The following is a 17,719-nucleotide window of genomic DNA, read 5'->3' as shown; positions in this document are numbered from 1 at the left end:
CAAAGGTACAAGTTTAGGTACTGACACAATGCACCTTCTAACTTAAAAAATAAATAAATAAACCCACCCTCAAAAAACAAATAGAAAGGTTTGTTTGAAAGATTGGCGGATTGTCGTCAATAATTTTCCAATACTTCCTAAAATTGACCCCCTGCTCCTCCCCCGCCCCCCCGTCCTCACGCTGCTCAGTACTGCACTCTGACTACTCCCAGCAGAGGGTTTCCCCGTATCGATCTATACAGGAAATACACAGACACCCCGCCCCCCCGGCTGCTGACCAGCCAATAAAAACACACAGCCTGTTAATTAGGTTTCCCACTAATGGGTTTATATGTGTATAATCTAATTCTGCACACAGTGAGCCTGCTAACCACCGAGCAGCACTGTTTACTATAATAACACCTTTTTAAAAAACACCACTTACTATTAATACACTCATAATACTGCAGGAGTACTGTTACAAAACCTCACACACTTATTTATCTACCACAGAGATGCTGAACTAGGGGTGGGCGATATGTCCCCAAAATAATATCACGATATTTGAGTCATATGTGTAGGAAAAAATATTTTAGTTTAAGCACAAGCAATTTTTGTTGGCTTTTAAATAAATACATTGTGTAAAAATAATTTTTAGTTATATTTTTATAAATATAAAAAGTATGGTTTGGGTATCGGTATCTAATTCAAAGTATTGTATCGGTACCAAAACAGATCATTTTGAAACAGCCCTAGTCAAAATACTGTTTGCCGTGAAAATGTCTTTAAATATTGTGATAAAATAATTGTACCATATTGTCCATAAATGTATGATTCATATAAATTTCTATATTTTATTGTATTGACCAAAATTAAGAAATATATTGTGATAGAAATTTTGGCCATGTCTTTCAGCTGCACCTTTGAAACACTTTTTAAGACTGTAGGACACACACACTACGGATGCACGATATATCGTTTAAGCATCATCATCGCGATGTGAGCATGCGCAGTAGTCACATCACAGAACGGGTAATGTCACCTAAATCAAATGCAAATAAATCAAACACGTCATGTTGCAAAATTCTGATTCATGACATAAGTAGTAGATACACAGCGCTGTCTCTGTGTCTGTGTGAGTGACAGGCTGCTGCTGCCTGAGAAGTGTGAGGGGGAGGGGAGGAGTAAACACGAGGTAACCGCACGCATGGCCTCCATCCACATGGTTGGGCACGTGCTCGTAAACGCACATGTCAAAAGCTGTGCTCCTCAGTCCAGCACAGTTTAGCAGTGCAGATATTTCCAGTTACAGCTTAATTCACACTTTTAATCCCAGAATATCAAACGCTCTTATTTACCTTTTAAAAATACATTTAAATGCTGATTAAAGGGCCGATTACTGTCGTTTTTTTATGGTATTTTAGAACTTAGTTTTACATATCGACGCTGTCCATTGAAAAACACTTATCTCCAAAACAGCAACTTTACAGGAGAGTGAAAAAAACCTTGTAAACTTTCAGTGGAAGTCAATGTAAAACAAGTTTTTTTTCAGGTAATTTTGAAGAGTTTCTATTGGTCCGTTCATCAAGACATTTTGGCACGGTGTAAGGGACAGTTTGTCTGTTCAAATTATGTTGTAAACTAAAAATCGACAAAAATGGAGAAGTTTTTTTCACTGGACAGCGACGATATATATTTTATTTATATATATTAAATGTTGGTTTAAGATTAGTACTTCTTTTATTTATTTATTTATAATTTTTCCCTTATTATTTCAGATTTATTATTAAATGTTTTCAATCCCTTTGATGTTATAAATGCAACAGTGTAAATGAGGGTCACTCTCAATGTTTTTCCCCCGAGTGAAAATAAAGGTTGACCGATTGAATCCAAGAAAACAAACGCTCTTATTTACCTTTTAAAAAGCTATTTAAATGCCTGATTAAAGGGCCGATTACTGTGGTTTTAATCACAGAAAAATGCGCGGATGGGGGCGGGGCTGGTGATGTCACCCTGCATTGTTTAATATTGTGATCTATATCATCAAACAAGAAATTGTAAAATTGTGCATTGTAAAATTTTTCCAGTATCATGCAGCCTTAACACACACACACACACACACACACACACACACACACACACACACACACACTCCTTAATGACTAATATATGTAGCAGAACCCTCAGCCTGCAGAAAGCACCTGGGAATTAGAACAACATATTGCTTGTAAATCAATACTGAGATATTGATCTTTTACAAAATCACACCACATTTTTAAATATGATGAACGATATTATAACAACGAAATATGGTGCCATATCATCCATCCCTAATTATCACATCAGGGTACTACTGTTTTTTTATGTTTTTATTTCCCATTAAATATATACTTAATATATATATATATATATATATATATGCAATAATAAAATGTTATGTTCATTTTGTTGCAGTATTGTATTCTTGAAATGTTTTTTTTTTTAATTCAGTGTTTTCGCCAGTCATATCGCCAAAAGAATATCGTTTTCATGAAAATACCATGAAATATCGTGATTTTATTGTAGGGCCATATCGCCCACCCCTACTATGACGTATGTTTGGCACAGAAATATATGTTGAAAATGAGGGTTGCCCTCAATGTACTTATGAATCAAAATAAAGGTTGATTGATTGATTGATTGATTGCTAAATAAATTGGCCTCAGGACACTGATGGACTTGAGGTGGGGCAGGAGGGGCAACCGCCCCCTATAGTGGCAAAAAAGAGACTAGCTCTAAAGGCTCTAGTCTTTCTAAGATTTGCCCCTCAATTAGACATATAAAAGCTATAATCAAATCAATAAGGTTAATGGTATTTGATTATTTTGGAGTATTATATCCTCTTCAGTAACACAGATGCTGTGAAGTGTTGTGGAGAATTGTCTTGTGATATATTTTGATAATTGTAAAATCATAATATATTGATTTTTACATAGTATTTGCATTTTCATTAGTTTCCTTTTTCTTTTCTATAAGAGAAATGCGCTCCAGTGTTGTGGATGGAGATAAATTGTGGTGATACGAGGTGATGGAGTGTGTTGGAGTGTTTTACACTGTTTGAGAGTAGATTAAAGGATGAGCAGGAAGGGGTTAAACATTACACAGCAGAACACACTGCTCTCAGATCCGCTGTGTAAAGGGATAAATATCAGACAGACTGCGATGCTACAGCAGACTGGCTCTGTGCCCTGCAGACAGACAGAGCGATGATGTCATTCGCAACCACCTTTCGAGGGGCATAGAGCGCACACACACACACACACACACACACACTATACACACACACACACACACACAACAACAACAACAAACAGCACCATGTGGAGCTGAGGCAGAACCGCGTTACGCTGCAGCAAAGCGCGCTAAACCCGCATTTACAACCAATATAATACAAACAGAAACAACACATTTCAGAGGATATTAAGGGACAAACAAGCTAAAAAAAATACTCTGTAGGTAGAATAGAGTATAGATAGTGTTTAATAAAATACTTCTGTAGATTTTGAAAGAAATATCAACTGTAAAAGTGCTGGTTATGAAACTACTTAAAGTATAAAAGTAAAAGTAATGTAATTTGAACAAATAAAGCCATTAAGAACAAAAGCTTAGGCCACGCCCACAGAGTCCTATAGCTATAGTACACTATAACCCCCACTCCCCAGAACACATTTTACTAAAGCTATAATGACTATAATGTTAAAATATTAAAATGTTTGCTTTTATTAAAAATGAATGTATTTTACATACAGAACAATGTAAATATATATATAAACTGTTTAGTTGGACTTGAGTTTGTCTGGAGTTCTCTTGAGTCTCTGCACGGATCATCTTCATACTAGGCATACTAGAATATCAATATAGCAAAAATACCCTGAAATATTGTGATATTATTGTAGGAACATATCGCCAACCCCTCTCCTAGTCCAAACCATGGTGTAAAGTACAGAACCATGAACCTAAACATCTGGCTCGTGAGATTGTTTGAACTATAATAAAAAATAATAATAATAAATAAATAAACTGCTTCTCTGGTGAGCTTTTGTTTATATTCCTCCCCTGTCTCTCTCTCTGTCGTGCTCAGCGTGACTTTAGTTTTCACCCGTTCTCGTTTTTCCGCCCATTCTTGGGCGTTTTTTCCCTGCTGCGTCCCAATTCACTAGCCAAGGCAGCGATAGTGTATTGGGTTGGAACCCTGAGGATACGGGTTCGATCCTGCATGAGGAGCGGTGTGTTTATTTATTTATTTTTTTAATCCTTTCTTCTTGGGTTTACCTTCTTTGAGATTAACTGTTCTGCAACTGGGTTTAACAACCCTCTGGGCTGGAGAGCTACTAGTCTGTAGCAGCACTCCATCCCATTACACTTTATTTTACAAAACAGATTTATTTTTTGTGGCCACCACATAATGGCTTGGAAAATATCTGGCCTGTGGCCAAAATTAATTGCCAATTCCTGGTGTAAGTACTATCTTAGCTATGTTGTGTACTATGTTATCCCTAATGCCGAATAATATTTAGTGCATGCATAAAAACTCCACACAAAAAAAACATTAAATCAACAGAATACAATATTATCATGATATGGATCTTATTTAAACTATAGTCTATCGTCAGATATATATTCCACTTTCCCATTTTAACATATTTTATTCAGTAATGGATTTGTACCCAATGGTTTTGCCTCCAAAACGAACGCACCTGATCTGCTCAGGTGTTTTGATAACAATATGTGATGTACACACGAGCGCTGCATGTTATCACACGTACATCCCTGCAGGCCACTCCAACAGACGGTCCAGAAATAACACAGCGGTCAGTGTGACGTCCCTCCTGCATGCAGCTACAGCGTCCGGCTCATCCACTGTACAGCCTCTCTATTCACCGCTTTCTGAATAAGAACCAGAACCGGAAACAGTGCTGAGGATACCTCATTAACCACAGCGAAAAACCTTCATAACCCGCTATTAGCATCATTCCATTCTGTAATATCAGCCACAAATAACTAGACATGAATGCAATGCACTGTGTGAGTGTGTGTGTGTGTATATATATAACACATACAGTGTGTTTTTTCATTATTTTAAAACTTTTGTTTTAAACAAAACAGAATGTTTTATATTATACATTGTTCAAATTCTAATCCATATCATGGCAAGAAATAAACTAAGTAAAGACCATCGCAAAAAAGACCATCAAAAATGTTATGATGATGAAACTGGCACTCATCAGCTGTTTGACACTAAATCTACATTCATTTAAAGGTTTTGAATGGTTAGGGCTCTACACTGAATCTACACTTACATAAATGGTTATTTTATAAGAAAGGTGCTTTGTACAAATAATAATATTAATAATAATTATTTAAACTTCCCTTTCTATTACACTGCATGAACGTTGATTCAATAACCCTTGGCGGTTAATAATAACCGATGCATATGAGGCAATGTTAAAAGGCAAATGATAAAAGATTGTTTAAAGGTCGTTAAAAGGTTGTATTTCCATATCATATTTACATCATCAATCTTAAAAGCAACGTTTAGTCAATGTTCTTTGCTATTAGGGTTGGTTCTCTGCCAGATAGCAATAATAGTTTTGATTAATACACATTAAACCAACGTTGCTCTCCAACATCAGAGTTGATTTATTTGTGAACGATAATTTTATATTTATTCAACATTGAATAAATTTCTTGTTTTTGTTTTTTTACTTACATTTTACATATATGTAAATATTATTTGTATTCTATTTTTATTCTTGTACTGTATTGTTTACATAATGCATTTGAATAATAATAATTTTAATATTATTGTATGTGGGGAGCACCTTTCACATGAAACGTTGATTCAATGTCAGACGTTTAACACTCCCGGTTAATAATAACTGATGCATATGCGGCAACGTTAAAAGGCAAATGATAAAAAAAACTGTTTGAAGATTGTTAAAAGGTTTTATTTTCCTTTGTATCAACCTTAAAATAAACGTTTATTCAATGTTTTTGCTTTCTCCTATCAATAAGAAGCACTGCAGTAATGAAAGGGTTAAAACATTAGGCGCGTAAAATGTCTCAGTCAATGGGGCTTCCTCTCTTTCTCCCTCAGTCTTTCCATTAATGCCGAGCTTTCGGAGGCAAAAGTCTGATTAAACGTCGTGTTAACGTGTTTAAAAGTGTTTGTAGAATCAGAAACGAACGTTAAAACGATGAATTTAGCGAAAAATGACGGGTATAGAGCCGGATCTCCGCGGCGGGAGCTGCCGTAGCTGCTTCCCGCTGACTGTGAAGACTCGCCCGGCTACGGCTGCTGCCGCTACCCGCTGCTGTCAGTGGGCGGAAGAGCGGGTGATTAGCAGGGTTAGCAAGCTAGTGACCAAACAAACTAATCAATCGAGTGTTTAATCGATCGATCTGATCGGTTTGTGCGATAAATGAGGTGATATGAAGTGATTTAAACAGATACTGCTGTTCTGAGGTAAAATCTGCAGTGTGTGACACAGCCAGGCTATTATTATTCTGCCTCAGAGCTAACGCTAGCTTTAGCTGTATGTTGTTTACGGTTCAAATTAACTCAGAAAAAAGTATTTTTTGGTGCAAACTGAAGCAAAAATAACGGTCCAGAATGGCACAGAACATCCCAAGAACGTTTTTAAACGTATTAACCCTATTTCTGCACTGTTATTGATGTTGCAGAGCTAGATAACCAGCTGTAAACCTCAGTCAGATATTAGCTAGGTAGCTAACACAGCCTTTTTAGCTCCACATAAAGCAAAAAAAAGTAACCTACGTTTAATCGACGTTTATTTTTCCATCACAAATACATTTAATACCGAATACCGAAACAATGTTTATCTCCCAACATCAGAAGTGATTTATATGTGCACATCGATTTCACAACATTAAGTAGATGTTATGGTATTATATGTCTTGCAGTGCAGAAAGGGACATTTAGCCTAAATAATAATTATCAAAAATATTTTTTGGTGCAAACTGAAGCAAAAAGAAGGGTCAAAAATAGCCCAGAACATCTCAAGAACGTTTTTAAACAAATTAGCCCTTTTCTGCACTGTTACTGTTGTTGCACAGCTAGACAACCAGCTGTTATAAGCCTAAGTCAGATATTAGTCAGCTAGCAAAGCCTTTTTAGCTCCACAGATAGCAAAAAAGTACCATGTTTAATCGACGTTTATTTTTCCATTGCAAATACATTTAATACACTGAAACAATGTTTATCTCCCACTATCAGAAGTGATATATTTGTGCACATGATCTCTCAAGTTGCAGTGTAGAAAGTGATATTTAGCCTACATAATAATTATTAATAACAAGTATTCTTATTATTTGTGAACGTTAATTCAATGTCAGAATTTCAACACTAACAATAACCTGTGCTGCCTTTTACAGACAATTATAAATGTTTTCACAGGCCATTTAAAGGTTGTCTGCTTTATTTGTTTAATTAACCTTTATCAATTATTTAACGTTTATTTAACATTATATGCTCTGCCATCAGGGTTACTCTCCCTTCCATTGCTAATGCACTGAAACAAAGTTGATCTCCAAAGCCGCAAATCAACACTTTGATTTTACAATGAATCAACGTGTATGGTTCGTATTAAATGGTTAATTACATTAAATAGCATGCACTGTGTAATGCTAATGTAAAAATAGTAATATTATTATCTGTGAGACGTTAGCACCTTTTACCTTAAAGAAGCATTGCAGCCCAACCATTCAAAGCCTTTAGCTAATAGCCTACATTGATTCAATGTCAGAATTTCATGCCTAGGCAATGTTAAACGTTTTTAAATGTTGTTTAAAGGTTGCCTCCTTTATTTCATCATCAACCTAAACATAGGCTAATGCAAAACCAAAACAGCAGTTAAGTACCTTTCACCTAAATAAGCATTATGGCCCAACCATTCAAAACCTTTAGTTAATAGCTTACATGAACGTTGATTTAATGTCAGATGACATTACAGTCAATGTTAAATATTGTGAAAGGGAACCTGCTTTTTTACCATTATCAAGCTTAACCCCAAATAACAGACATAGGCTAATGCAAAACCAAAACAAAAATAAATTGACGTTAATTTAACGTTCTTTAAAGTACCATCAGGGTCACTCCCCTTGCACTGAAACTGCAAATCGATTTTACACTGATTCAGAGTGTATGGTTCGTATTAAAATGGTAATTACATTAAATAGCATGTACGTGTAATGCTAATGTAATAATAGTAATATTATTATCTGTGAGGCTTTAGCACCTTTCACCTAAAAGATGCATTTAGCTAATAGCCTACATTGATTCAATGTCAGAATCCCATGCTTAGGGAATGTTAAAGGTTGTTAAACACTGTTTAAAGTTTGCCGCCTTCTTTTTCCTCAATCATCAAGCCTATCAGGATAACAGACATATGCTAATGCAAAACCAAAACATCAATTAATTAACATTTATTTAACGTTTACTTTTTGCTCTATCATCAGGGTCACTCCCCCTTCCATCGCTAATGCACTGAAACAAAGTTGATCACTGAAACCGCAAATCGGTTTAACACTGATTCAACGACTTCAGCACCTTTCACCTAAATGATGCTTCGTAGCCCAACCATTCAAAGCATTTAGCCAACAGCCTACATGAACGTTGATTCAATGTCAGAATTCCATGCCTGGGCAATGTTAAAGGTTGTTAAACGTTGTTTAAAGGTTGCCGCCTCCTTTCAAACCGAACCTCAAGAAAACAGACATAGGCTAATGCAAAACCAAAACAACAATTAATGAACGTTTATTTAACATTTATTCTTTGCTCTATCATCAGGGTCTCTCCCCCTTCCATCGCTAATGCACTGAAACAAAGTTGATCATTGAAACCGCAAATCGGTTTGACACTGATTCAACGCCTTCAGCACCTTTCACCTAAATGATGCATTGTAGCCCAACCATTCAAAGCATTTAGCCAACAGCCTACATGAACGTTGATTCAATGTCAGAATTCCATGCCTGGGCAATGTTAAAGGTTGTTAAACGTTGTTTAAAGGCTGCCGCCTCCTATTGCTATTTCACCCCACCATCAAGCCTTACCTCATGCAACTAAGAAAAACAACAAAAAGCTTTTTTATTATTATTTAAGCTAACGTTTAATGTTTTAACGTTCTTTGCCTTTATGGTCAGGGTCGCTCTCAGGGTCTTTCTCTCTTTCTCTCTCTCTGTACCATACACACACACACACACGCATACACACATATATAAACACATACACACACACGCATATACATATATATATATATATATATATATATATATATATATATATATATATATATACACACACATACACACACACGCACGCGCGCGTTCACAAAAAAAAGGCGCCCGAGAACGATGTTACTATGTTACTATACGAGTAATTTCTCTAAAGCAGCGCGCGCGCGCTAATCTGCGCCGGTAACGCGCGCCGAAAAAACGGCGCAAACCGGAGCCCCGCGGCGGGCAGCAGTGCTGAAGGGGAACCGAGCGCGGCCTCTCGCGCGCACACAGAGAACGAAGCGCGAGCAGGAAAAATACACACAAAAAACACCAAGATGGGAGGGCAGACCCGCAGCCGGAGCCCTCCGCGCTCGTTCGCGGGCCGGCGGAGCCCCGGAGGCGGCCGCGCGGCGAGCCGCGAGCGCTGCTTCTTTACCTGCCGTGGAACCAGTCCTTACAGGCGTCGCACTCGATCATGAACTGGGTTACGTCGTACGGTAACCTGCAGATGCAATACACGGGCACGGTCGCCATGTTAGATCAGCATTCACAACAGCAGAGGAGGAGCGAGGGAGGGAGGGAGGGAGAGAAAGAGAGAGAGAGAGAGGAGGAGGGAGGGCAGGAAGGCAGTAAAAGGCTGGATGCAGTAGCGCTGAGCAGCAGCTGGGGGAGATCCTCAGATCGAGCGTGTGTTCATCAGATCGGAGTGGTGGAGGGTGAAGGGCGGGATAGAAAGAGAAAGAGAGAGAGAGAGAATATGAGTGAGAGAATGAGTGAGTGGGAAGAAGGAATGTTCAATAAACGTTTATGTTTTTTTTTATATATATATATTAATATATACATTAATTTTATTATTATTTTTTTTTATTCTATTTTCTCCCCAATTTACCTTAGGCAATTAATTATAACCCAACCCACTCATTACTAAGACTCCCCCTATCAGGAGTGATGCTCTAATTAATTAAGTTCACACCTTTAGATAGCGCCTTTCTAGAAACCTTAAGGGCGCTTTACAATTTACTTAGACATTTTACACACAACCATTTAAACTCAGCACTCAACCACACACCAGTGAGAACACCAGGCAGCCAATAATGCACAGCGTACTCTCAACCGGAAACGACCGTCCACCTGGAGGAGGACTGCATCAGGCACTACATACATACATTTTACACACACACAACTTACATATATACCACACACTTTTTACATATGCACACCAGACCAATTTAGAGTACCCAATTTTCAAAATGTATTTAGAGTATTTAATTGTTCTGGGCAATTTAGAGTATCCGTATCCAATTTACCTGATTTCCATGTTTTTTGGACTGTGGGAGGAAACTAGTGTCCACCCAGATAGGGACTTGAACCCAAGACCCCAGTGCTGGGGGGCATACGTGCTAACCACTAAGCCCCTGTGCCACCTAGGTGAAGACCAGCACTAGATGATGTGGCCCTCAAGCATGAAACATCTGGCCCGTGAGGTTATTTGAACTATGAACGATAATGGAAAAAAATAAATAAATAAAATGCTTTTCTGGAGAGCTTTTGTTTAAATTCCTCCTCTGTCTCTTTTTGTCGCGCTCGGCGTGGCTTTAGTTTCCGTCCATTCTTGGTTTTCTGCACATTCTCGGACTCCCCATCTACTTATGAGGGCGTGTTCAATCCCGCGTGAGGAGCGGTGTGTTTATTTATTTACTATTTTCCTTTCTTCTTGGGTTTACCTGCTTTGAATTCAACTGTTCTGCATTTGGGTTCAACAACCCTCTGGGCTGGAGAGCTACTTACTAGTCTGTAGTCTCCATCCTATTACACTTCTATCACTAAATCACACTCATGTAGGCTGTTATCTAAATGTTTTAAATAGTCGAGGCTGATATGATAATGATAATGTAATTCTTTGCCAGCAGGGTGAAATAAACAAACACCTATAATTATGGAAAAAAAACTTTAACAATATTTAACAATACCTATAATAGGGATCATCGGTTAATGTTGACATATTAAAAGTTTGACATTGAATGAACGTTCATGTAGGCTATTAGCTAAAGGTTTTGAATGGTTGATGCTGATAATTTAATGTAAGTAAAGTCTAATACTAACCATACATGCTGGTGATCAACGTTGTTTTAGTGCATTAGTGATGCCAAAATACCTTTATTCAACGTTCTTTTCCATATTGTGTCCTTATACACTTTAAATAGGAGGAATCACCAGGACCAGAGGTAGTAGTATATATAAAAGTGTAATACAATATAAACGTATTACCTTATCTTTCAGCACAGTTTTACTGCCTACATGTAACTGACACAAAGAATGAATGACACAAAATATTTACAGTAAATAAAGTAACCAGTTCTGCTGTATGAGGGGTGTAGTATGTTCACAAGTAGGTGGCGCACACCAACTTTAAACAAATTACACTTCTTGATTTTTAGGAATTTTAGGGAGTTTTTTTGGTGTGTTTTTTTGTGTTTTTACACTTTGTAACCTAAACATATACAGCTCTGGAAAGAAATGTGATGCTGGATTCTTGTATAGTGGTAGTTTAGCTCTACATTTACAGCATACAGCTCACAGACCACTTAAAAATGATGAGTTTCTTTGATTTTACCAAATTGAAAACCTCTGGAATATAATCAAGAGGAAGATGGATGATCACAAACCATCAAACCACCAAACTGAACTGCTTGAATTTTTACTCCAGGAGTAAAGCAGCATAAAGTTATCCAAAAGCAGTGTGTAAGACTGGTGGAGGAGAACATGATGCCAAGATGCATGAAAACCAGGGTTATTTTTTTATTGTTGTCTTTGCATTATTTGAGGTCTGAAAGCTCTCCATCTTTTTTGTTATTTCAACCATTTCTCATTTTCTGTAAATAAATGCTCTAAATGAGAATATTTTTATTTGTAATTTGGGAGAAATGTTGTCTGTAGTTTATAGAATAAAACAACAATATTCATTTTACTCAAACATAAACCTATAAATAGCAAAATCAGAGAAACTGATGTGCTCTCTTCATTTTTTCCAGTGTTTTTTTTTTTGTTCGTATCATCAGGAACATCATTATCGCAAGCAAAATTGCGAACCCTGAAATATTGCAATATTATTTTAGGGCCGTATCGCCAAACTCTTAACGGTTTAGAACTAATCCCAATAAATATAAAAAAGAGACAGACACAGTGGAATTATACTAAAAGAATAAAGACTTTTATTAAGCATTGTAAGTTGCATTCAATTTCCTTCTAATACATCACACCACAATCCATCCACAGTCACTCAAAACCCCACAGTAGATCGATCCGCTTCACCCTGTGAGTTAGGAAACAACTCCCATCAACTTACATTAAGGTAACCTATTTAGTCTGGCGGGCGGGGGGATAGTACACCATATTTCTGATCACTAATGTGCGACGAAAAGCTTAATCAGGAGGATTAGATGGAAAACTTTTGTAAGTAATGATTCTCAATCAGAAGTAGAAGCAGCTCCGGGAAAAAAACACGAAAACGCAAAACACCGAAAAAAACGATTACGAAGTTCTTAACCTGTGCTTATTAACGCTAAACTCTAGAACGTACGGGCATAGAGACCTTATTAACGAGGAGACTGAGGAAAATTACTTCTGTGTAAAAATGGGATTTCTCTGAACTCTTATTACTAATATTAATATCAACATTTATGGATGAAGTCTTTTTGCATTTTAAGCAAAAAGAGCCAATCAGCTTGCTGCTTGCTGTGGAGACCTGCGCAGGCGCAGCAGCCAAAACAAAAGCAGGAAAATCGCGTTTGTTTTTGATTGTTTGTTTGTTTAAGCATTTTTGAATTAAATTATATAAATTTGGATGATGTAGAATCAGATTTGATCAATTATAATGTAAAATATGATGTAAAATATGATTTTTTGTCTCTTAGCATTTAAAATTGAAAAGAAAGAAATGCGTAAAGAGTTTTGGGACTTTGGGAAGGCTTTATATAAATAAAAAAAAAATTAAAAAAGAGAGAGAGAGAAAAAGGGGGCGTGGCATTCAAACAGATCAAAGCGTTTTCTTTTCTTCTTTTTTATATGCGATAATTATGAAGATGCACAAAAACAGCAGCAACAAAGGGCAAGAACAGATACAGGGATGGAGATGGAAGAGTAGTACACCAGGGTTAACAATATTTAAAGTGGCTAGATAACATCTGATATATTCTCTTTATTTTCTCTTATTATTAATCCAGAGTTTTTCTGAGTAAAATGCAACAGAGGTCGATAAATCACAAGAATTTCAAAAGGTTAGAGCAAATCAGTTACTGACTAACAGTTAGAACACCTTTAATAAGGACTATTATTACTGATTATTAGCCATGTTTCAAAGATTTTGCAAATGGGCACAGTACTTACTTGTAGAGATGGAAAGAAAAAGGACAACATGCATCGTAATAATAATAATAATAATAATCATAATAATAATAATTACACACCTTTTTTTGATTTTTGATTTTTGCTCGATTTTCATCGTGAAGAGAATCATGCAGAGTTGCTGAAAGTTGCTGAAACCGTCGTTTTATTCATGTTCTTTAATAATAATGTTCTACGACTGATTCAAGAAACCACACGGATACGGATAAATCGATAAGTCACGTGGCGGTTTCTGACGAAAACGTTCATTAATTTTCTATTGATCAGATAGAAATGAATCGATTTTCGCTTCTTGCTTGATGTCTCTTGATGTCCCGATGTTTCTTACACTGCTAAAGTATGACACCGATCAAACGGAGAGAACCTAAGGCTGCAAGTATATTTACGTATATTTACGTCATTTTATTTTTTTTAAAGCACGACTAAACCACCCACAGTGAATTTATCATTTTGCTCCTTCTTGTTTTTTTTTGTCATGAGTTTTGCTCACCTTAAACAAACTAAATTTCAAAATAAAAGCTGTATATTTACTGTGACACAACACAAATTCAATTATAATGGCGCAAATATATATATTTATTCATATATATATAGATATATATATATGTGGTGCCAAGTACTGATAGAACAGTCTTAACAGACAGATCTCAACCTATAAAGTTACTGAAGTTACTGAACGAAGATTCTGTTCTGTAAAATCAAAAATGTCTATTTTTATATATATATGCACTATATTGCCAAACATATATTCACTCAGGTGTTCAATCCAATCACTTACGTGTCCACAGGTGTTTAATAAAACATAAAAAGCAGCAGCAAGGCATGCTGGGACTGCTTCTACAAACAGTCTATTAGTAAAAGGATGGGTCTCAGGCTCTCAGGAGCTCAGTGAACTCCAGCACTGTGGTACCGTGATGGGTAGGATGCAGCACCCAGTCATGCAACAAAAAGTCCAGTTGTGAAATTTACCCACTACTACTCACTACTAAATATTCCACAGCCAACTGTCAGTGATATTATAACACAGTGGAAGAGCCTGGGAATGACAGCAGTTTTGTAAAGAGAACAGTACTTGTCTGGCTGTATTGTGCTGAGTGTAAAGTTTGGATGAGGGGGGATCATTAGTATGGTGTGGAGTAAAGAACAGTACAGAACAGTGTAGAGAGACTCATGGAATGGAGAGAGGTTTACATGACCGATCATCTTAAATCGAAATGACAGCAGTGGTGCATTGTGCTAGGTGTAAAAGTTTGGATGAGGGGGGATCATTAGTATTATGGTGTGGTGGTGGTGGTGTTTTTTTTGTTGTTTTTAGGAGTTGAGCTCGAGCCTTTTTAGTTTCAGTGAAGAAGCATTTAATGCTTCAGCAAACCAAGAGATTTTGGACATTTTCATGCCTTTATCTTTGTGGGAACAGTTTGGGGATGGACCCTTCCTGGTTTACAACATTACAGACCTCCAAACTTCGTGTAGCTTCAGATTAGAACAACAGTAATGGAATAAAGAGAGGTTTACATGACCGATCGGCTCAAATTCATCCAAACCTTGCAATGCAGGTGAGCGAGTGAATATATTTGCCAATATAGTGTATATTAATTAATATATTATTATTATACTGTATATCATCAGTGAGGAGGGAGCAGACCCATATTATAACTCCTTATATACTGGTGTTATTATAATTATTTTCCTCTAAGAAACGTCGTTTTTAAATCTCTTTATCGTGTTGAGTTGAGTGTGTGTTGCGTTCGCGCTGAGAAATGTCGTCGTTACTCGCAGGTTTTAACTCGCTGACGTCGAAAGAGGAATTTCTGAAAATTTCATACAGTAAAAGTCCTCAAGTTTATCATCAAGTTAGTTAAGCTTTTTAAGCTTTTCTCTGCTTTTTTTTATTTTTATATTTCGGAGAGGAAAAAACGTTCACCAACTCTACGCTTTCAATCTTTCCATCCAGACTCTCCTCAAAAACCCTGAACCCTTCCGGCATCCTTCACCCTCTCTATAAAAATAGCTCTACTCTTCTGTTTGTAAGACAGCGGCGGCGGCGGCGTTGGCGTTGGCGCTCACGGCGTCGTCTCTGCGCCGCTCGCCGGCCGAGTTTAGTGCATTTAAGTGAGGATTAATATTGCACATTTTGGAGTCGTTGGTAAAGGCACTTTCCGGTTGGTGGGAACCCCTGACGTCCACTTTGTTCCCGTTCACTTGCTCCGCCTCCCCGACCTCCAGCCCGTTCTCCGCCGCTGCCGGAGCCTCCGGAGACGCTTTGCTCTCCACCTTCGGCTTCTTCCGGTCTTTCGCCGCCTCGCCGGCAGACGCAGCGTACGCTGGCTTACTCTGAAAGAAAGAAATTAAATAAATGAACAAACTTTTCTTTTTTAAGGCACTCTAGAGGGCACCTTAGCTATGCCTTTTTAACCATGAGGGCACCAGAGAAGGGGGGCAACTGCCCACCCATACCCCACTCCCCCCCCACCCGAAGTCCACCAGAATGTGAGAACATCAATTTACATCCACATTTCCCCGTTTTACCTGTCTATAATTACCTGCTTGACCTCGCTGTTGTTTTAAGCTAAAGTGACCATGTGAATGTGACAGTATTAAAGATGTCCCAATTCAAAGGATGGTGTGGTGCAGTGGATAACACCAAGGCCAATTGTGCTCTTTCAGGTTTCCGACAGCTGATGGCAAGCTGCATGACTGGGATTTGATCTCCTAATCGCAGTGGCAACGCTTTAGACCGCTGGACCACTCAGCGCCCCTTTAGGGTAGTATTGATGCTGTTTAACTGAGGGCTTTAATGAAGTAAATTAAATGCTACTCTAGCTCCATATTCCGCACCCAACAACCTGAATATAGGAAACATGCCATCAAATGTGTGTGCATGCTCAGTAGTGTTTGTTTGTGTGAGTGAGAGCTAGATATAGCATACTGAAGTGATGCAATGTTGACAATTTGGTGGAAAATGAAGCGTGGATGAAAGTAGCGGATGGCTAGGCAAGGGTAGCATAAGCTAACTAGCTGCTCACTGTATGGGCATTCTCGATGTGCGAGTGCAGCAGTGTACAGTAAACGTGAGAGCTGCAGGAGAGCGGAGGTGTGCTATTCAACAAAGGTAGATACTTTTTAATCATGTTTTACTACAACAAAAGTCAATTTTACACCGGGGTTCTCCTTTAAAATGCATATAAATGTTGGCACATCTGCAGAGATTCCAATTGTATACATTATAAAGTAATTAATTTGTGGGCAGCAGATATAAACATGTAACTGAAGACCATGTAAAAATCACTGAATTAAAGAAACTAGAAGAAAATCTGAGAGGAACTCACCTGGTACGATACCTGACTCTTGAAACCTCTCCCGTAAAATTTGGCTCCTCGACCAAAAGTCCTGATAACAGGAGTTGAGATCACGCCTCTTGGTCGTCTAATCAGAAGATAAAGATTTCAGATTAACCAATCATCTCTTAAACTACAGACCTATTAATTTTTTTGTTATTAATATGAAGGTTTATCACTCAGTAAATGCATTAAATTACTATGTTAGAATGACGAACAGTTTCTGCCCCTGGTCTTCACACAGTCTTACCCTCTGGTTGGTCCTCCGACTGACACCACCTGAATGGGGAAGGAGCCCCGCCCCCTGCCTCGCCGAGCCCCCGCCCACTGACCCACCACAGTACCGGCTATCTCCAGCTTCCCACCGTGAGACGGGATGTGCTGAAGTCCTGCTTTAATACACAGAGATACAGTTCAGTAACACCACAAACAGCACAGCAGTTTAATACAGAGCTGCAGCTAATCACTACTTCAGTACTCGACTAATCTACTGATTTTATTTTCTAGTTTCGAATAGTCACAATTTTTAATGTATTTGTTTATTTGATTTGATTGTTTGCTTGGTTAATTAGTCACAATTGTTTTATTAGTTTTCAGTTAGTCGGTTAGTCACGATTAATGCATTTGTTTCCGATTAGATGACTAGACACGATTGTTTTATTTGCGTCATATAGTAATTATTTTTTTTATTCGGTTAGTTGCAATTTTTTTTTTTTCTTGAT

General features: G+C 37.7%; 2 protein-coding genes across 4 annotated transcripts in view; both read right to left on the bottom strand.

Annotated features, from left to right (window-relative positions):
- Positions 1 to 9,818, bottom strand: part of phf2 (PHD finger protein 2) — a 56,223-nt gene extending 46,405 nt beyond the window's left edge. For all 3 annotated transcript variants that reach the window (XM_022682460.2, XM_022682462.2, XM_022682461.2), the window contains exon 1: positions 9,692 to 9,818. In XM_022682460.2, coding sequence (XP_022538181.2) covers positions 9,692 to 9,789 — 98 coding nt within the window. In that variant the 5' untranslated portion in view covers positions 9,790 to 9,818. The remainder of the gene's footprint in view (positions 1 to 9,691) is intronic.
- A 2,626-nt stretch (positions 9,819 to 12,444) lies between these two features.
- Positions 12,445 to 17,719, bottom strand: part of LOC103036183 (constitutive coactivator of PPAR-gamma-like protein 1) — a 30,748-nt gene continuing 25,473 nt past the window's right edge. The window contains exons 15-17 of the mRNA XM_049471807.1: positions 17,248 to 17,389; positions 16,989 to 17,085; positions 12,445 to 15,993 (exon numbers count right to left, since the gene is read on the bottom strand). Coding sequence (XP_049327764.1) covers positions 15,673 to 15,993; positions 16,989 to 17,085; positions 17,248 to 17,389 — 560 coding nt within the window. The 3' untranslated portion in view covers positions 12,445 to 15,672. The remainder of the gene's footprint in view (positions 15,994 to 16,988; positions 17,086 to 17,247; positions 17,390 to 17,719) is intronic.

The sequence above is a fragment of the Astyanax mexicanus genome, chromosome 24 (assembly GCF_023375975.1).
Source record: "Astyanax mexicanus isolate ESR-SI-001 chromosome 24, AstMex3_surface, whole genome shotgun sequence".
In the NCBI taxonomy this organism is placed as follows: Eukaryota; Metazoa; Chordata; class Actinopteri; order Characiformes; family Acestrorhamphidae; genus Astyanax; species Astyanax mexicanus.
This window is presented reverse-complemented; position numbering and strand designations above follow the sequence as displayed.